The sequence below is a fragment of the Ranitomeya variabilis genome, chromosome 2 (genome assembly GCF_051348905.1).
Source record: "Ranitomeya variabilis isolate aRanVar5 chromosome 2, aRanVar5.hap1, whole genome shotgun sequence".
NCBI lineage: Eukaryota > Metazoa > Chordata > Amphibia > Anura > Dendrobatidae > Ranitomeya > Ranitomeya variabilis.
In genome coordinates this window covers 1,081,681,010-1,081,702,669 of record NC_135233.1, presented here as the reverse complement: position 1 = coordinate 1,081,702,669, position 21,660 = coordinate 1,081,681,010, and the positions used below count along the sequence as shown (strand labels likewise).

Genomic DNA, 21,660 nt, shown 5'->3' with positions numbered 1-21,660 from the left:
TTGTGGGGGGCTATCTTTCCTTTTGGGATTTTCTCTGAGGCTAGATAGCTTTCTGTTTCCATCTTTAGGGGTAGTTAGTTCTCAGGCTGTGACGAGGTGTCTAGGGAGTGACAGAAACATCCCACGGCTACTGCTAGTGTTGGTGTTAGGATTAGGAACTGCGGTCAGTACAGATACCACCTCCTCAGAGCTTGTCCCATGTTGCCTTTTAACCACCAGGTCATAACACACTCCTTTCATTACAGCACTCATTTCATTAAAGCATTCAATTCATTACAGCACACCGATCATTGCAGCACTCCTTTCATTACATCACTCCTTTCATTACAGCACAGCATTACAGCAAGCCTTTCATTACAGCTCTCCTTTCATTAGAACACTGCTTTCATTAGAGAACTCCTTTCATTAGAGCACTCGTTTCATTAAAGAATTCAATTCATTACAGCACACCCTTCATTACAGCACACCATTACAGCACTTCTTTCATTTCAGCACTTCTTTCATTACCGCACTCCTTCATTACAGCACGACTTTCATTACAGGACTCCTTTCATTAGAGCACTCATTTCATTAAAGAATTTAATTCATTGCAGCACATCCTTTATTACAGCACTCCTTTCATTACAGCACACCTTTCATGAAAGCATTCAGTTCATTACAGGACACCATTCATTACAGCATACCCTTCATTACAGCACTCCTTTCATTACAGCACTCCTTTCATTACAGCACTCCTTTCATTAAGCACATCATTATATCACTCGTTTCAGTGCAGCACTCCTTTCATTACAGCACACCTTTCATGAAAGCAGTCAATTCATTACAGCACACCCTTCATTGCAACACTCCTTTCATTACAGCACACCCTTCATTACAGCACACCTTTCATTACAGCACACCCTTCATTACAGCACACCTTTCATTACAGCACATCATTACAACAAGCCTTTCATTACAGCTCTCCTTACATTAGAACACTGCTTTCATTAGAGAACTCCTTTCATTAGAGCACTCGTTTCATGAAAGCAGTCAATTCATTACAGCACACCCTTCATTGCAACACTGCTTTCATTACAGCACTCTTTTCATTACAGCACTCTTTTCATTACAGCACTATTTTCATTACAGCACTCCTTTCATTTGTGCACTCTTCATTACAGCACTCTATTCATAACAGCGCACCTTTCATTCGAGCACTCCTTACATGACAGCACTCCTTTCACTACAGCACTCTATTCATTAGAGTACTCCGTTTTGTATATATCCTACTAGTCATTAACAATTCATAATGGGGAAGCCTTATGTGGCTACACATTTTTCTACCAGTAAAGTTCAGAAGAAATGTGGCATAACATGAAGCCCTAGTAATTCATAGTCCCAAATTAATTCTATAACCTGGGATCACTCCCAAGAGGCTATCAGAGGGGGTCTGTGAGGAGTATGTTTTCTTTTTGGAGACCACATCTTTATTGTTGGGTTTTGCAAAATACTGTAAACTATTTTTGTTTCTTTTTCAGCAAATGCTTGTGGATATCAAGACTTCTTTAATAACTGTGCAGACTTCAAAAATAATTGTATCACTGACAAATCTTTGATTGGCAGCTGCCCTGCTACCTGTCAGTGCACAAAAGGAGAGATAAAATAAGTGCCCCTCTGCTCTTCAGTATCCCAATCCCAACAGATTGTGTCCCTACAAGTTCAGATGATTTATCTTTTATTTTACTATTACATATTTTGCATATTTTAATAGTGGTTATTTAAAACACCACTCCAGCGTGTTTAGGGGTTTTTTCACCACTGAAGTGGTGCTTTTTATGTAAGCTACCTTCCCCCTCTCTTATATTCACCCTCTGGTAACCTCTGGCATCTTCACCATTTTTCGGCACTGCTCAGGTCTTGCGACCCCATCTTGTGTGCTCAGCGTCAGACTGGCCGGAAGTCAGAAGCTTCGTCACAAGCTCTCAATGAAAGTCTATAGGAGACAGAACGAGGTTCTCCTAAATTTACATTGAATAGTGACCTCTGGCACTCTCCATGAAACACTGGAGCAGCCGGCATGTCACAAACTGCAGGGGACGGAGTGGAGCAGCGGCAAAAACAGATGAAAATATTGGAAAGTGAGTATTAGACAGGGGACAGGGACTAGGATTTTAAGCACCACTGACTGACGCAATGAAATAAATAAAAAAAAAAAAGCAATGCTTGAGTGGTGCTTTAGCATTTTACCCTAAGGACAACTATTTTATGATTCCCATATGATTTTCATGATCTGTGTAACCAAAATGGAGAAATAAAACCAATATTTTAGTCAATCTCTGCTGCTTTTTTATCTCATTTTTTTGGTAGTATGGCCTCATTCAAGGATGCACCCTAGATTTTGTATAAAGGACGCCCACGTACTTACACAGATATGGACGCAATTGCTAGAAAATATTCAGCTACCATATGATAATGGAGCGGCCCCCAAGCGCAGGGCAGCGGGGTACTCGGTACCGGGTCTCTCTCTCTCTGTTTTGGGGATGTCACGGTGGCCTGACCCGGTCCGTGGCCCTGCTAAGGGGCGCCCAATTAAAGGTGTAGTTTGTCAGGTATTTGTGACGCCACCTGTGGTGTTCGGTCAGGGTGACCGACGCTGCTTAGGGGTCCGCTGGGGTGATATTATGGCAGCTAGATGGTATACCTTCCCACAGGTGCAGTATGTCCCCAGGGCTTCCCAGTAAAGTTGATGGTGATGGTGTAGGTCGCACTAAATAACGAGGACACAGGGTTGCAGTCTCTTTACCTCTTTACTGAAGGCTTCGTCATCCGCAATCCAGAGCCCCTCTCCCACAATTGCGTCCGTTGTCTTCATTAGGTGTAAAAGGTGAGACAGCCAACCTAAAGTTAACTGTCCTGCCATTGGTTTGAAGTGATGCGTAGAGCCTATTACTTCCTCGGCGTTCCAGCCACCGGCTACGCGCCTCAGTAGGATGCTGCCGATCTCAGAGCATGACTCCTACTGGTTCTATCGCCTTTGTGCTGTGATCTCGTTTCTCACTTCTCCACAATATCCTTCACTTCGTGTCCTTTCTGCCGCCACAATGAGGTGCAGGCACGGATAAGTAAGAATCTGTCCTTTTTGCTAGGCCTCTGTCAGGATCCCACCCCTGACAGGGACCCCCCTGAATCTTCCCAAGCAACCTCTTCTCTCACTAGGTGCTACCTTGGCAAGACCCAGTCAGCTTCTATCTAATTTCCTATCCAACCCCCAGTTTTACCCAAGTGTGAGGAGTGGCCTAATACATAGGACCCTTTGCTCCCCCTGGTGGCCGGAGTGTGAAGTGTAATGTGTGACTGTTATACCTGGTCAGGTGAACTTTTTCAGTGCAATCAGACGTAACATCACCCCCCTTAGTGGCAGAGCGATGTTACTGCAACGACCAGGACTCTGGGGCGCTGCAATAACTTATGCTGACCACATAGACAATGCTAAAAATGTCAATAATGTGCAGAAATTAAAACAGCCTGGAGTACAGAAGAGGTTGTGCAGATCTTTATGTATTCCATACGTAATATACCATGTTAATGTACTGTGGCATCATCAAAAATTGCCACTATATTATTGTACTTGAATGTAATACATATAAAAAAACAGAAGGTATAAGGCTAAAGTTTCTCCTTGTGGAGAATGCCAAGTCAGTGAAAGGAGGCTCATAGGCCATGAAATATTCGTCTGGGAATTATACAAGTAGACACTTCAGTGTGAAAAAGGATTGGAACTCTAGTGCCACAAATTGGAAGTAGTAATTTCTTAGAACTTCTATCAGAGTTTTCTCACTCAGCCAAATGAGTTCTCTCCCACGTTGCACTAATGAGGGGAAAGGGAAAGAGGTAACGATACACATATATAAAACATTTAAGAGGAAGGAGGGAAAGAAAAGGGAAGGTAAAAGGGCAAGGAAAGAAAAGGGAAAGATAGAACATCCGTAAAGCAGGAGGAGACAGAAGCATATAGATAAATACTATTTTTTTAATAATGTAAAATAATGTTTGTTGATTTCTGATATTAGGCGCAGATTTCATGACGTTTCATTTTTAAGCGCAGAATCAAAGCTTTTTCGTTCTAATAAAAAAGAATTAAAACTCTGCTTCATATCTGCCAAAAAATAGCATAAAATAAGGAGGAAAAGGACTAAAAGAAACGCAGATTGTTATTGCGTTGTGTGTTGCGGAAACCTGCAGAAAAAAAGCAGCAGTAAGAATGCAGCATTTAGGCAACTTTTGAACAGTTTTAATGCATTTTTTATCAATTTAAGACTGAAGAAATATCAATCACGTCATTTACAGATTCCCTTGAAGGGACACCAAATAGGTTCATGTTATTTGCTGATTTGTTATGTTTATTTTTTAAACAAAACACATTAACAATTACATTATTTTTAAAATTATAAAGTGTTTTTTTTTCATTATTTTTTTTTTTATACATTTTTTAGGATGAAAACATCTCGTATTTCCCCACTAGAATTCAAATACATAGATTGTACATAGCAGTACATTTCTATCATTATAATCAGCCTGTAGTCAGAACCTGTAATACAGATCAAGTGCACAAAATTCTGCCAGTGATATCACTAGAGCTTGTGCCTCAGCAGCTTATGATTTTTAATGCTTTTAATTTTCTACCTTCCTATCCAAAAGAAAAGGTTTTTACACCTCATACTGAAGTAAAGCAAGGTCTTGGGTAATTAAGGCCACATTCACACGCTGCGGGTTCCTCTGCGGGTTAATCCCGCAGCGGAATTGAAAATCTGCAGGGCAAAACCGCTGCGGTTATCCCTGCAGATTTATCGCGGTTTGTTCCGCGGTTTCCGCTGCGGGATTACTGCTGTACTATTGATGCTGCATATGCAGCAATATGCAGCATCAATAGTAATGTAAAAAATAATAAAAATTGGCTATACTCACCCTCTGACGTCGCGATCTCCCCGGCGCTGCAAGCGGCTGTGCCGACAAGGACCTTCGTGACGTCACGGTCATGTGACCACGACGTCACCACAGGTCCTGTTCGGCACAGCAACTGAGACCGGACGCCGCGGGCAGCGCTGAGAGGTGAGTATAGCATGATTTTTTATTTTAATTCTTTTTTTTACACCCAAATATGGTTCCCAGGGGCTGGAGGAGAGTTTCCTCTCCTCCACCCCGGGTACCACCCGCACATTAACCGCTTACTTCCCGCAACGTGGGCACAGCCCATGCGGGAAGTAAGCGGTTCAATGCATTCCTATGGGTGCAGAATCGCAGCGATTCTGCACAAAGAAGTGACATGCTGCGGGTTGTAAACCGCTACGTTTCTGCGCGGTTTTTCCCGCAGCTTGTGCACAGCGGTTTGCGGTTTCCATAGGGTTTACATGTTAATGTAAACGCTATGGAAACTGCTGCGGACCCGCAGCATCAAAATCGCCGCGGTTCCGCGGTAAAAACCGCAAAGTGTGAACATGGCCTTACCCTTCATCAGTCCTCCAAATGGCCTTCTTTCAACATATTTTTAGCAGCCAATATCCACATACTTCTATTTACCCCCTTGACAATTCACCCCTCATTTAAACCTTGCACTGCTGACACACAGCAGATTCAGGTGAAGTGATTTCAGCTCATAATGAGCTGCTGTTCTGCTGATCTGCTGCTGCTGGGATCATTTTTTATTTGTGATTACCTATGAATTCTCCTAATTTTCTCCTGGGTGTCTGCAGCAACAGTGGATATTAGTGATGAGCGAGCATACTCTCCACTGCTTGATACTCATTTGAGAATTGCAGATGTTCGAGCCCCACAAATCCCTGCCTTGTATCCTCCATCTCCAAATTTTCATCTAGGAGCACATCGTCCATACCTGTCACATGGAAGCACTGCAGCACTGCCTTGGTGATGCGGTAACAGGCTTTGCTGAAACTCAAACAGCACACTGCCGCATAATTGTTGAAAGGTATAACAGACCAAACAGATCTGTGACTTTTGCAACTGAACCCACAACCAGGCATGATCGTGTTTGATAATGGCCGTAACCTGGTGGTGGCTTTGAAAGTTGGCAACCTCGCACACGTACCATGCCTGGCCCACGTGCTAAACTTAGTGGTTCAACTGTTTCTGAAAAACTACCCAGATTTGCCTGAGCCGTTTCTGAATTTATGTTGCATGTGTGCTTATTTCCACTAGTCAGCTACAGCTGTGCCAGTCTGTCAGTGCTGCAGTAGAGCTTGCAATTGCCAGCTCGCCGACTGGTGTACATCTCCACCACATGCTGAAACTCTATTGCTGGCAAGGCTTTGTGAGCAGCAGATCATAGTAATTGAATTTCGCCTACATCATTGCGCCGGTTGTTATGATGCCAGTGGCTGGGGATCACAGAACTACTAGCTAAGTACTAAGTATAGAACAAGCTCTAGGGAGGTGGTAACTGGACTGACCACAAACCTGATCCTAACCAAACACACTAAAGGTAGCCAGTGAACGTGCCTAAAATCCTGGACGTCTCGACGCAGCCTGAGGAACTAACTACCCCTAAAAAGAAAGCAAGACCTCACTTGCCTCAAGAGAAATAACCCCAAAGATATAGGAAGCCCCCAACAAATAATAACGGTGAGGTAAGGGGAAAAGACACACGTAGGAATGAAAACAGATTCAGCAAATGAGGCCCGCTAAAACTAGATAGCAGAAGACAGATAGAGGACTGTGCGGTCAGCAGAAAACCCTACAAAATATCCACGCTGAGAATTCAAGAACCCCCACACCAACTAACAGTGTGGGGGGAGAAACTCAGCCCCATAGAGCTACCAGCAAGCAAGGAATCACATATTAGCAAGCTGGACAAGAAACATATAGAACACTGATGATCAAAATATGCACAAACGGAAACTTAGCTTCTCCTGAAGAGACTGGGAGCAAGGTAGTCAGAAGGAATCAGAATAGCACTGAATACATTGACAGCAGGCATAGAACTGAGAGTTCCAGTGAGCTAAATAGGAAACCACCCACACATAACGAGACAGCTGATGCCAGCCACAAACCTGCAGAAAGACAGTACTACACAGTACCACCTGTGACCACAAGAGGGAGCCCAGAAATAGAGTTCACAACAGTACCCCCTCCTTGAGGAGGGAGCACCGAACCCTCATCAAGACCCCCAGGGCGATCAGGATGAGCAGCATGGAAGGCACAAACCAAATCAGCCGCATGAACATCAGAGGCGATAACCCAGGAATTATCCTCCTGACCATAGCCCTTCCACTTAACCAAATACTGAAGCCTCCGTCTAGAAATACGAGATTCCAAGATCTTCTCCACCACATACTCCAATTCGCCCTCAACCAGCACCGGAGCAGGAGGCTCAACAGAAGGAACCACAGGCACCACATACCTCCGCAACAAAGACCTATGGAACACATTATGAATGGTAAACGATGCTGGGAGGTCCAAACGAAAAGACACTGGATTAAGGATTTCCAAAATCTTATAAGGACCGATGAAGCGAGGCTTGAATTTAGGAGAGGAGACCTTCATCGGAACAAACCGAGAAGACAGCCATACCAAATCCTCAACACGAAGTCGGGGACCCACACCGCGACGGCGGTTGGCAAAGCGCTGAGCCTTCTCCTGTGACAACTTCAAATTGTCCACCACATGGTTCCAAATCTGATGCAACCTATCCACCACAGAATCCACCCCCGGACAGTCAGAAGGCTCAACAAGACCCGAGGAAAAACGAGGATGAAAACCAGAATTGCAGAAAAAAGGCGAAACCAAAGTAGCAAAACTAGCCCGATTATTAAGGGCAAACTCGGCAAAAGGCAAAAAAGTCACCCAATCATCCTGATCAGCAGAAACAAAACATCTTAAATAAGTTTCCAACGTCTGATTAGTTCGCTCGGTTTGGCCATTCGTCTGAGGATGGAAGGCCGACGAAAAAGACAAATCAATGCCCATCTAACACAAAAAATCCGCCAAAATCTGGACACAAACTGGGATCCTCTGTCAGACACAATATTTTCAGGGATGCCGTGCAAGCGAACCACATTCTGAAAAAATAAAGGAACCAAATCGGAGGAGGAAGGCAATTTAGGTAAGGGCACCAAATGGACCATTTTGGAAAAACGATCACACACCACCCAGATGACAGACATTCTCTGAGATACTGGAAGATCCAAAATAAAATCCATGGAAATGTGCGTCCAAGGCCTTTTCGGGACAGGCAAAGGCAAAAGCAAACCGCTGGCACGAGAACAGCAAGGCTTAGCCCGAGCACAAATCCCACAGGACTGCACAAAGGAACGCACATCCCGCGACAAGGAAGGCCACCAGAAGGACCTAGCAACCAAATCTCTGGTACCAAAAATCCCAGGATGACCCGCCAACACCGAAGAATGAACTTCGGAAATAACTCTGCTGGTCCATCTATCTGGGACAAACAGTCTCTCTGGTGGGCAACGGTCAGGTCTATCCGCCTGAAATTTCTGCAACGCACGTCGCAAATCTGGGGAAATGGCAGACAAAATCACTCCCTCTCTGAGAATACCAGCCGGCTCTGAAACTCCCGGAGAGTCAAGCACAAAACTCCTAGAAAGAGCATCGGCCTTTACGTTCTTTGAACCAGGCAGGTACGAGACCACAAAATCGAAACGGGAGAAAAACAACGACCAACGAGCCTGTCTAGGATTCAGGCGCTTGGCAGACTCGAGATAAATCAGATTTTTGTGATCAGTCAAGACCACCACACGATGCTTAGCTCCCTCGAGCAAATGTCGCCACTCCTCAAATGCCCACTTCATAGCCAACAACTCCCGATTACCAACATCATAATTCCGCTCGGCAGGCGAAAACTTTCTTGAAAAGAAGGCACAAGGCTTCATCACAGAGGAATCAGAGCTTCTCTGGGACAAAACAGCCCCTGCACCAATCTCAGAAGCATCCACCTTGACCTGGAAGGGAAGAGAGATATCAGGCTGACATAAGACTGGGGCTGAAGAAAACCGGCGCTTCAGCTCCTGAAAGGCTTCCACGGCCGCAGGAGACCAATTAGTCACATCAGAACCTTTCTTGGTCAAATCCGTCAAGGGCTTAACCACGCCAGAAAAATTAGCGATGAAGCGACGGTAAAAATTAGCAAAACCCAAGAACTTCTGAAGACTCTTAACAGATGTAGGCTGAGTCCAGTCATGAATAGCCTGGACCTTGACTTGGTCCATCTCAATAGTAGAAGGAGAAAAAATAAAACCCAAAAAGGAAACCTTCTGTATTCCGAAGAGACACTTTTAGCCCTTCACAAATAAAGCATTAGCACGCAGGACCTGAATCACCATCCTGACCTGCTTCACATGGGACTCCCAATCATCCGAAAAGACCAAAATGTCATCCAGATACACAATCATAAATTTATCCAGGTATTCTCGGAATATGTCATGCATGAAGAAGTGAAACACAGAAGGAGCATTAGAGAGTCCAAAAGGCATCACCAAGTACTCAAAATGGCCTTCGGGCGTATTAAATGATGTTTTCCATTCATCCCCCTGCTTAATACGCACAAGGTTATACACACCACGAAGATCTTTCTTGGTGAACCAACTGGAACCCTTAATCCGAGCAAACAAATCAGACAATAATGGCAAAGGATACTGAAACTTGACCGTGATTTTATTTAGAAGACGATAATCTATACAAGGTCTCAGAGGACCATCCTTCTTGGCCACAAAGAAAAAACCTGCACCAAGAGGGGAGGAGGATGGGCGAATATGTCCCTTCTCCAAAGACTCCTTTATATAACTCCGCATCGCGGCATGCTCTGGTATAGACAAATTAAAACGTAGTCCCTTAGGGAACTTACTACCAGTAGTCAAATTTATAGCACAATCACAATCCCTATGAGGAGGCAGGGCACTGGATCTGGGCTCATCAAATACATCCTGGTAGTCCGACAAAAACTCAGGGACCTCAGAAGGAGTAGAAGAAGCAATTGACACCAAAGGAGTATCGCCATGAATCCCCTGACAACCCCAACTTGACACAGACATAGCTTTCCAATCCAAAACTGGATTATGGGCCTGCAACCATGGCAGACCCAAAACAACAACATCATGCAGTTTATGCAGCACGAGAAAGCGAATCACCTCCTGATGTACAGGAGTCATGCACATGGTCACTTGAGTCCAATACTGAGGCTTATTCTCAGCCAATGGTGTAGCATCAATTCCCCTCAGTGGAATAGGAAATTCCAAAGGCTCCAGGACAAAACCACAGCGCCTGGCAAACGACAAATCCATCAGATTCAGGGCAGCACCTGAATCCACAAAAGCCATAACCGAGTAGGATGACAAAGAACAAATTAAAGTAACAGACAAAATGAACTTAGGCTGTATAGTACCAATGGTGACAGGTTTAGCGATTTTTTTTAAGTGCTTAGAGCATGCTGAGATAACATGAGTATAATCACCACAGTAAAAGCACAACCCATTTTGACATCTATGACTTTGCCGCTCATTTCTAGTCAGAATTCTGTCACATTGCATTGACTCAGGTCTCCGCTCAGAAAACACCGCCAGAGGATGCACAGATCTGCGCTCCCGCAAACGCCGATCAATCTGAATGGCCAAAGCTATTGAATCACTCAGACCTGTAGGCGAGGGGAACCCCACCATAACATTCTTAATGGCTTCAGAAAGACCTTCTCAGAAATTTGCAGCTAGGGCACACTCATTCCATTGAGTAAGCACCGACCATTTCCTGAATTTTTGACAATAAATCTCTACTTCATCCTGACCTTGAGAGAGGGTCAGCAAAGCCTTTTCTGCCTGACTCTCAAGATTAGGTTCCTCATAAAGCAGTCCAAGCGCCAGAAAAAACACATCCACATTCAGCAATGCAGGATCTCCTGGCGCCAGAGAGAAAGCCCAATCCTGAGGGTCGCCGCGTAACAAGGAGATAACAATTTTAACTTGCTGAGCGGAATCACCAGAGGAGCGAGGTCTCAAGGATAGAAATAATTTACAATTATTCTTAAAATTCAGAAACCTAGATCTATCTCCAGAAAACAACTCAGGAATAGGTATCTTTGGCTCAGACATATGGCTATGAACAACAAAATCCTGAATGTTTTGCACCCTTGCAGCAAGATGATCCACACTAGAAGTCAGACTCTGAATATCCATGTCTGCAGCTGACCTCAGAACCACCCAGAGATTAAGGGGATGAGAGAAGCTGGACAGACTGCAGCAAAGGGAGAGAAAAAAAAATAAAAATTGTACTCAGGACTTCTCTTATCCCACTTCTGCGAAGCATTTAACACTTTGTAGGTCTGCTGTACTGTTATGGTCCCAGTGGCTGGGGATCACAGAACTACTAGCTAAGTACTAAGTATAGAACAAGCTCTAGGGAGGTGGTAACTGGACTGACCGCAAACCTGATCCTAACCAAACACACTAAAGGTAGCCGGTGAACGTGCCTAAAATTCTGGACGTCTCGACGCAGCCTGAGGAACTATCTACCCCTAAAGAGAAAGCAAGACCTCACTTGCCTCAAGAGAAATAACCCCAAAGATATAGGAAGCCCCCAACAAATAATAACGGTGAGGTAAGGGGAAAAGACACACATAGGAATGAAAACAGATTCAGCAAATGAGGCCCGCTAAAACTAGATAGCAGAAGACAGATAGAGGACTGTGCGATCAGCAGAAAACCCTACAAAATATCCACGCTGAGAATTCAAGAACCCCCACACCAACTAACGGTGTGGGGGGAGAAACTCAGCCCCATAGAGCTACCAGCAAGCAAGGAATCACATATTAGCAAGCTGGACAAGAAACATATAGAACACTGATGATCAAAATATGCACAAACGGAAACTTAGCTTCTCCTGAAGAGACTGGGAGCAAGGTAGTCAGAAGGAATCAGAATAGCACTGAATACATTGACAGCAGGCATAGAACTGAGAGTTCCAGTGAGCTAAATAGGAAACCACCCACACATAACGAGACAGCTGATGCCAGCCACAAACCTGCAGAAAGACAGCACTACACAGTACCACCTGTGACCACAAGAGGGAGCCCAGAAATAGAGTTCACAACAGCCGGTATTCCTTTCAGCCTCTGCACATTATAACCAGCAAGTGGGTATGGATGTCTGACATCTGTGTGGTTCTCCAAAACTCTGAGGAAACAACCAAGATTGTGAGCAGCACTGTTGAAAAAATCAGCATAGCCATACTGATTCTGTGTCTACTCAAACGCTCGCTGCTCACAATTAAAGAGGAAAGTTTGCAAGTGCAGCGCCCCCGAGTCCTGGTCGTTGCAATACTGTCGCTCCGCCACTAAGGGGAGTGATGGTACGTCTGATGGCACTAAAGGAGTTAACCTGACCAGGTATCACAGTCACACATTACACTTCACACTCCGGCCACCAGGGGGAGCAAAGGGTTCTATGTATTAGGCCACTCCTCATACTTTGGTAAAACTGGGGGTTGGATAGGAAGTGAGGGAGAAGCTGACTGGGTTTTGCCCAGGTAACATCTAGTGAGATAAGAGCGTTGCTTGGGAAGATCCAGGGGGTCCCTGTCAGGGGTGGGATCCTGACAGAGGCCTAGCACAAGGACAGATCGTTACGGAGCCGCGCCTGCACTTCATTGCATCTTAAGAAAGGACATGAAGCGAAGCATATTGTGGAGAAATGAGAAACGAGATCACAGCACAAAGGCGATAGAACCAGTAGGAGTCTTTCCCCGAAATCGGCAACATCCTACTGAGGCGCGTAGCCAGTGGCCGGAACGCCGAGGAAGTATTGGGCTCTACGCATTACTTCAAACCAACGGCAGGGCAGTTAATTTTAGGTTGGCTGCCTCACCTAAATCAGCTAATGAAGACAACGGAGGCAATTGTGGGAGAGGGGCGTCTCTAGGGTCCCCATAAAGTAACTCCAGGCCTACCCCGTCATACGGGTGCGTCCTATCCATATCATCTGGGGGACAGAGAGAAAGAACAGTAACATACACGACAGTTATGAGGACTATCCCGTGGTGCTCAGCAGGGGAGTACTACAACACCCAGGCGCTAGTAGGTAGGCACTGATTTCCACCTGCAAAGGGAACTGTGGATGTGCCTTCGGACCGGCCGGTCTCAGCCAGCCCTGTTAACAGTGCTCTGGATTGCGGATGCCGAAGCCTACAGTAAAGAGGTAAAGAGACTGCAATCCTGTGTCCTCGTTATTTACTGCGACCTACACCACCATCTACACCTTTTATTGGGCGCCCCTTAGCAGGATCACGGACCGGGTCGGGCCACCGTGACATCTTCAGAACCGAGAGACCAGGATTCGAGTACCCCGTCGTCCTGCATCTGGGGGCCGCTCCAACTTGGCGTCACGAACAGGATCTCCTTAAGCCTGAAGAGTCAGGTCATGTGTGCCTTGGAACTGTGATTGAATTGTGCTTGAACCGTGATTTATTGCAAAGACTGTGTATTGCTATTTGCTGCCAAAAATTCCCGCCAAAATTGCCGCCATTACAGCACAACGCGGAGCGCAGGAGAAGAAGGGCGTGGATTTGTGGGCGTGAACAAGCTGAAGAGTAGAGTTGAGCGACTTTCATTTTTTTAAGATCGAGTCGGGTTTTGTGAAACCCGATTTTGTCCAGAGTCGAGTCGAGTGCAGTCGGCCGATTATCGCTAAAAGTCGGGGATCGACCGAAACACGAAACCCAATGCAAGTCAATGGGGAAGCATAGTCGGCAGTGAGTGGAGGCCAGGAAAACACCTACAGTGCCCATTTTAATGCCAAACACATCCATTCTTGTTTCTGAAGCTTGTCAATCTTAATTAACTTTATAATAATAGTTGGGCATAGGGAATTGGGGGTCATTTGGCAAAAGTTGTGGGGGGAGTAGGGCCGGCTCAAGTTTTTCGTGGGCCCAGGAAATGCGGACTACGTCACGGCGGTGTTGCAGGGAAAGGTAAGTATTTCAACGTTGCAAGTGCTGTGATCCTGAGCAAGCAGGGGGGGCCCACTCGTTCGCATTGGCACTGGCACAGGGCCCCTCAAAGTACAGCGATGTGTGTTTGCATGGCGGGGGCGCCTCCCACCAGCAGCGACACTTTTGCGTACTCTGAGGGGCCCTGTGCCAGTGACGTCGCCAACGAGTATGCCCCCCCACCTGATGAAGGAACCTGCACTTTCATCTGCACCTTCCTCTCTGTCCCTGTGTAAGGTGGTATAACATGCGGGAAGGGGAACCTTACTTTCAGCAGGGTCAGATTCTGGCTGTGTAGAGTATAAGGGGAATGTAGTGGTCTAGGTCAATGTACCAGCAGACTCATCTAGCAGTGGCTGGGCAATGGGCAGGATGAGGAGGAAACAGATATAGGGCCAAAGAATAAAGTAGGCTAAATGCAGTTCAAAATTGGTAACAGGACTAAACAGGCGGCATTGCTTTGTTCAGTGGAGTAGCAAACCCAAGAGCAGCAGACACTGTTTCAAGGGCATAACCACACTAGTAGGCCAAATGCAGTTTAATATCTGATAGTATAGAGCGAAAGCCAGAATGTGGAAGCTCAGCTTTGTTCAGTTGAGGACAACACCAGGCAGGGGCAGACAGACACCTTTAGTAGGCCGGAACAGCCAATTGCATTTTTAAAAATGGTAATTTGGAACTGAAGGTTGAAGCTCAGCTTTATTCAGTTGAGGACAACATCAGGCAGGGGCAGACAGACACCTTTAGTAGGCCGGAACAGCCAATGGCATTTTTAAAAATGGTAATTTGGAACTGAAGGTTGAAGCTCAGCTTTATTCAGTTGAGGACAACACCAGGCAGGGGCAGATATTCACCTTTAGTAGGCCGGAACAGCCAATTGCATTTTTAAAAATGGTAATTTGGAACAGAAGGTTGAAGCTCAGCTTTATTCAGTTGAGGACAACACCAGGCAGGGGCAGACAGACACCTTTAGTAGGCCGGAACAGCCAATTTTTTAAAAAAACAGCAGTTAGTAAGAGGCAGAAGGTAGAAGCTCAGCTTTATTCAGTTGAGGACAACACCAGGCAGGGGCAGACAGACACCTTTAGTAGGCCGGAACAGCCAATTGCATTTTTAAAAATGGTAATTTGGAACAGAAGGTTGAAGCTCAGCTTTATTCAGTTGAGGACAACACCAGGCAGGGGCAGACAGACACCTTTAGTAGGCCGGAACAGCCAATGGCATTTTTAAAAATGGTAATTTGGAACAGAAGGTTGAGGCTCAGCTTTATTCAGTTGAGGACAACACCAGGCAGGGGCAGACAGACACCTTTAGTAGGCCGGAACAGCCAATTGCATTTTTAAAAATGGTAATTTGGAACAGAAGGTTGAAGCTCAGCTTTATTCAGTTGAGGACAACACCAGGCAGGGGCAGACAGACACCTTTAGTAGGCCGGAACAGCCAATTTTTTAAAAAAACAGCAGTTAGTAAGAGGCAGAAGGTAGAAGCTCAGCTATATTCAGTTGAGGACAACACCAGGCAGGGGCAGACAGACACCTTTAGTAGGCCGGAACAGCCAATGGCATTTTTAAAAATGGTAATTTGGAACTGAAGGTTGAAGCTCTGCTTTATTCAGTTGAGGACAACACCAGGCAGGGGCAGACATTCACCTTTAGTAGGCCGGAACAGCCAATTGCATTTTTAAAAATGGTAATTTGGAACAGAAGGTTGAAGCTCAGCTTTATTCAGTTGAGGACAACACCAGGCAGGGGCAGACAGACACCTTTAGTAGGCCGGAACAGCCAATTTTTTAAAAAAACAGCAGTTAGTAAGAGGCAGAAGGTAGAAGCTCAGCTTTATTCAGTTGAGGACAACACCAGGCAGGGGCAGACAGACACCTTTAGTAGGCCGGAACAGCCAATTGCATTTTTAAAAATGGTAATTTGGAACAGAAGGTTGAAGCTCAGCTTTATTCAGTTGAGGACAACACCAGGCAGGGGCAGACAGACACCTTTAGTAGGCCGGAACAGCCAATGGCATTTTTAAAAATGGTAATTTGGAACTGAAGGTTGAAGCTCAGCTTTATTCAGTTGAGGACAACACCAGGCAGGGGCAGACATTCACCTTTAGTAGGCCGGAACAGCCAATTGCATTTTTAAAAATGGTAATTTGGAACAGAAGGTTGAGGCTCAGCTTTATTCAGTTGAGGACAACACCAGGCAGGGGCAGACAGACACCTTTAGTAGGCCGGAACAGCCAATTGCATTTTTAAAAATGGTAATTTGGAACAGAAGGTTGAAGCTCAGCTTTATTCAGTTGAGGACAACACCAGGCAGGGGCAGACAGACACCTTTAGTAGGCCGGAACAGCCAATGGCATTTTTAAAAATGGTAATTTGGAACTGAAGTTTGAAGCTCTGCTTTATTCAGTTGAGGACAACACCAGGCAGGGGCAGACATTCACCTTTAGTAGGCCGGAACAGCCAATTGCATTTTTAAAAATGGTAATTTGGAACAGAAGGTTGAAGCTCAGCTTTATTCAGTTGAGGACAACACCAGGCAGGGGCAGACAGACACCTTTAGTAGGCCGGAACAGCCAATTTTTTAAAAAAACAGCAGTTAGTAAGAGGCAGAAGGTAGAAGCTCAGCTTTATTCAGTTGAGGACAACACCAGGCAGGGGCAGACATTCACCTTTAGTAGGCCGGAACAGCCAATGGCATTTTTAAAAATGGTAATTTGGAACTGAAGGTTGAAGCTCAGCTTTATTCAGTTGAGGACAACACCAGGCAGGGGCAGACATTCACCTTTAGTAGGCCGGAACAGCCAATTGCATTTTTAAAAATGGTAATTTGGAACAGAAGGTTGAGGCTCAGCTTTATTCAGTTGAGGACAACACCAGGCAGGGGCAGACAGACACCTTTAGTAGGCCGGAACAGCCAATTGCATTTTTAAAAATGGTAATTTGGAACAGAAGGTTGAAGCTCAGCTTTATTCAGTTGAGGACAACACCAGGCAGGGGCAGACAGACACCTTTAGTAGGCCGGAACAGCCAATGGCATTTTTAAAAATGGTAATTTGGAACTGAAGGTTGAAGCTCAGCTTTATTCAGTTGAGGACAACACCAGGCAGGGGCAGACAGACACCTTTAGTAGGCCGGAACAGCCAATTTTTTAAAAAAACAGCAGTTAGTAAGAGGCAGAAGGTAGAAGCTCAGCTTTATTCAGTTGAGGACAACACCAGGCAGGGGCAGACAGACACCTTTAGTAGGCCGGAACAGCCAATTGCATTTTTAAAAATGGTAATTTGGAACAGAAGGTTGAAGCTCAGCTTTATTCAGTTGAGGACAACACCAGGCAGGGGCAGACAGACACCTTTAGTAGGCCGGAACAGCCAATGGCATTTTTAAAAATGGTAATTTGGAACAGAAGGTTGAAGCTCAGCTTTATTCAGTTGAGGACAACACCAGGCAGGGGCAGACAGACACCTTTAGTAGGCCGGAACAGCCAATTTTTTAAAAAAACAGCAGTTAGTAAGAGGCAGAAGGTAGAAGCTCAGCTTTATTCAGTTGAGGACAACACCAGGCAGGGGCAGACATTCACCTTTAGTAGGCCGGAACAGCCAATTGCATTTTTAAAGATGGTAATTTGGAACAGAAGGTTGAAGCTCAGCTTTATTCAGTTGAGGACAACACCAGGCAGGGGCAGACAGACACCTTTAGTAGGCCGGAACAGCCAATTTTTAAAAAAAACAGCAGTTAGTAAGAGGCAGAAGGTAGAAGCTCAGCTTTATTCAGTTGAGGACAACACCAGCCAGGGGCAGACAGACACCTTTAGTAGGCCGGAACAGCCAATGGCATTTTTAAAAATGGTAATTTGGAACTGAAGGTTGAAGCTCAGCTTTATTCAGTTGAGGACAACACCAGGCAGGGGCAGACATTCACCTTTAGTAGGCCGGAACAGCCAATTGCATTTTTAAAAATGGTAATTTGGAACAGAAGGTTGAGGCTCATTCAGTTGAGGACAACACCAGGCAGGGGCAGACAGACACCTTTAGTAGGCCGGAACAGCCAATGGCATTTTTAAAAATGGTAATTTGGAACTGAAGGTTGAAGCTCAGCTTTATTCAGTTGAGGACAACACCAGGCAGGGGCAGACATTCACCTTTAGTAGGCCGGAACAGCCAATTGCATTTTTAAAAATGGTAATTTGGAACAGAAGGTTGAGGCTCAGCTTTATTCAGTTGAGGACAACACCAGGCAGGGGCAGACAGACACCTTTAGTAGGCCGGAACAGCCAATTGCATTTTTAAAAATGGTAATTTGGAACAGAAGGTTGAAGCTCAGCTTTATTCAGTTGAGGACAACACCAGGCAGGGGCAGACAGACACCTTTAGTAGGCCGGAACAGCCAATTTAAAAAAAAAACAGCAGTTAGTAAGAGGCAGAAGGTAGAAGCTCAGCTTTATTCAGTTGAGGACAACACCAGGCAGGGGCAGACAGACACCTTTAGTAGGCCGGAACAGCCAATGGCATTTTTAAAAATGGTAATTTGGAACTGAAGGTTGAAGCTCTGCTTTATTCAGTTGAGGACAACACCAGGCAGGGGCAGACATTCACCTTTAGTAGGCCGGAACAGCCAATTGCATTTTTAAAAATGGTAATTTGGAACAGAAGGTTGAAGCTCAGCTTTATTCAGTTGAGGACAACACCAGGCAGGGGCAGACAGACACCTTTAGTAGGCCGGAACAGCCAATTTTTTAAAAAAACAGCAGTTAGTAAGAGGCAGAAGGTAGAAGCTCAGCTTTATTCAGTTGAGGACAACACCAGGCAGGGGCAGACAGACACCTTTAGTAGGCCGGAACAGCCAATGGCATTTTTAAAAATGGTAATTTGGAACTGAAGGTTGAAGCTCAGCTTTATTCAGTTGAGGACAACACCAGGCAGAGGCAGACAGACACCTTTAGTAGGCCGGAACAGCCAATGGCATTTTTAAAAATGGTAATTTGGAACAGAAGGTTGAAGCTCAGCTTTATTCAGTTGAGGACAACACCAGGCAGGGGCAGACAGACACCTTTAGTAGGCCGGAACAGCCAATTTTTTAAAAAAACAGCAGTTAGTAAGAGGCAGAAGGTAGAAGCTCAGCTTTATTCAGTTGAGGACAACACCAGGCAGGGGCAGACATTCACCTTTAGTAGGCCGGAACAGCCAATTGCATTTTTAAAAATGGTAATTTGGAACAGAAGGTTGAGGCTCAGCTTTATTCAGTTGAGGACAACACCAGGCAGGGGCAGACAGACACCTTTAGTAGGCCGGAACAGCCAATTGCATTTTTAAAAATGGTAATTTGGAACAGAAGGTTGAAGCTCAGCTTTATTCAGTTGAGGACAACACCAGGCAGGGGCAGACAGACACCTTTAGTAGGCCGGAACAGCCAATGGCATTTTTAAAAATGGTAATTTGGAACTGAAGGTTGAAGCTCAGCTTTATTCAGTTGAGGACAACACCAGGCAGGGGCAGACATTCATCTTTAGTAGGCCGGAACAGCCAATTGCATTTTTAAAAATGGTAATTTGGAACAGAAGGTTGAAGCTCAGCTTTATTCAGTTGAGGACAACACCAGGCAGGGGCAGACAGACACCTTTAGTAGGCCGGAACAGCCAATTGCATTTTTAAAAATGGTAATTTGGAACAGAAGGTTGAAGCTCAGCTTTATTCAGTTGAGGACAACACCAGGCAGGGGCAGACAGACACCTTTAGTAGGCCGGAACAGCCAATGGCATTTTTAAAAATGGTAATTTGGAACTGAAGGTTGAAGCTCAGCTTTATTCAGTTGAGGACAACACCAGGCAGGGGCAGACAGACACCTTTAGTAGGCCGGAACAGCCAATTTTTTAAAAAAACAGCAGTTAGTAAGAGGCAGAAGGTAGAAGCTCAGCTTTATTCAGTTGAGGACAACACCAGGCAGGGGCAGACAGACACCTTTAGTAGGCCGGAACAGCCAATTGCATTTTTAAAAATGGTAATTTGGAACAGAAGGTTGAAGCTCAGCTTTATTCAGTTGAGGACAACACCAGGCAGGGGCAGACAGACACCTTTAGTAGGCCGGAACAGCCAATGGCATTTTTAAAAATGGTAATTTGGAACAGAAGGTTGAAGCTCAGCTTTATTCAGTTGAGGACAACACCAGGCAGGGGCAGACAGACACCTTTAGTAGGCCGGAACAGCCAATTTTTTAAAAAAACAGCAGTTAGTAAGAGGCAGAAGGTAGAAGCTCAGCTTTATTCAGTTGAGGACAACACCAGGCAGGGGCAGACATTCACCTTTAGTAGGCCGGAACAGCCAATTGCATTTTTAAAGATGGTAATTTGGAACAGAAGGTTGAAGCTCAGCTTTATTCAGTTGAGGACAACACCAGGCAGGGGCAGACAGACACCTTTAGTAGGCCGGAACAGCCAATTTTTTAAAAAAACAGCAGTTAGTAAGAGGCAGAAGGTAGAAGCTCAGCTTTATTCAGTTGAGGACAACACCAGCCAGGGGCAGACAGACACCTTTAGTAGGCCGGAACAGCCAATGGCATTTTTAAAAATGGTAATTTGGAACTGAAGGTTGAAGCTCAGCTTTATTCAGTTGAGGACAACACCAGGCAGGGGCAGACATTCACCTTTAGTAGGCCGGAACAGCCAATTGCATTTTTAAAAATGGTAATTTGGAACAGAAGGTTGAGGCTCAGCTTTATTCAGTTGAGGACAACACCAGGCAGGGGCAGACAGACACCTTTAGTAGGCCGGAACAGCCAATTGCATTTTTAAAAATGGTAATTTGGAACAGAAGGTTGAAGCTCAGCTTTATTCAGTTGAGGACAACACCAGGCAGGGGCAGACAGACACCTTTAGTAGGCCGGAACAGCCAATTTAAAAAAAAAACAGCAGTTAGTAAGAGGCAGAAGGTAGAAGCTCAGCTTTATTCAGTTGAGGACAACACCAGGCAGGGGCAGACAGACACCTTTAGTAGGCCGGAACAGCCAATGGCATTTTTAAAAATGGTAATTTGGAACTGAAGGTTGAAGCTCTGCTTTATTCAGTTGAGGACAACACCAGGCAGGGGCAGACATTCACCTTTAGTAGGCCGGAACAGCCAATTGCATTTTTAAAAATGGTAATTTGGAACAGAAGGTTGAAGCTCAGCTTTATTCAGTTGAGGACAACACCAGGCAGGGGCAGACAGACACCTTTAGTAGGCCGGAACAGCCAATTTTTTAAAAAAACAGCAGTTAGTAAGAGGCAGAAGGTAGAAGCTCAGCTTTATTCAGTTGAGGACAACACCAGGCAGGGGCAGACAGACACCTTTAGTAGGCCGGAACAGCCAATGGCATTTTTAAAAATGGTAATTTGGAACTGAAGGTTGAAGCTCAGCTTTATTCAGTTGAGGACAACACCAGGCAGGGGCAGACAGACACCTTTAGTAGGCCGGAACAGCCAATGGCATTTTTAAAAATGGTAATTTGGAACAGAAGGTTGAAGCTCAGCTTTATTCAGTTGAGGACAACACCAGGCAGGGGCAGACAGACACCTTTAGTAGGCCGGAACAGCCAATTTTTTAAAAAAACAGCAGTTAGTAAGAGGCAGAAGGTAGAAGCTCAGCTTTATTCAGTTGAGGACAACACCAGGCAGGGGCAGACATTCACCTTTAGTAGGCCGGAACAGC

General features: G+C 45.3%; 1 protein-coding gene across 1 annotated transcript in view; it reads left to right on the top strand.

Moving 5' to 3' along the window:
- LOC143808734 (cysteine-rich venom protein-like) overlaps positions 1 to 1,770 on the top strand; it is a 78,316-nt gene extending 76,546 nt beyond the window's left edge. Inside the window, exon 10 of the mRNA XM_077291679.1 lies at positions 1,518 to 1,770. Within this exon, the coding sequence (XP_077147794.1) occupies positions 1,518 to 1,645 (128 nt within the window). The 3' untranslated portion in view covers positions 1,646 to 1,770. The remainder of the gene's footprint in view (positions 1 to 1,517) is intronic.
- Positions 1,771 to 21,660: the final 19,890 nt, after the last annotated feature.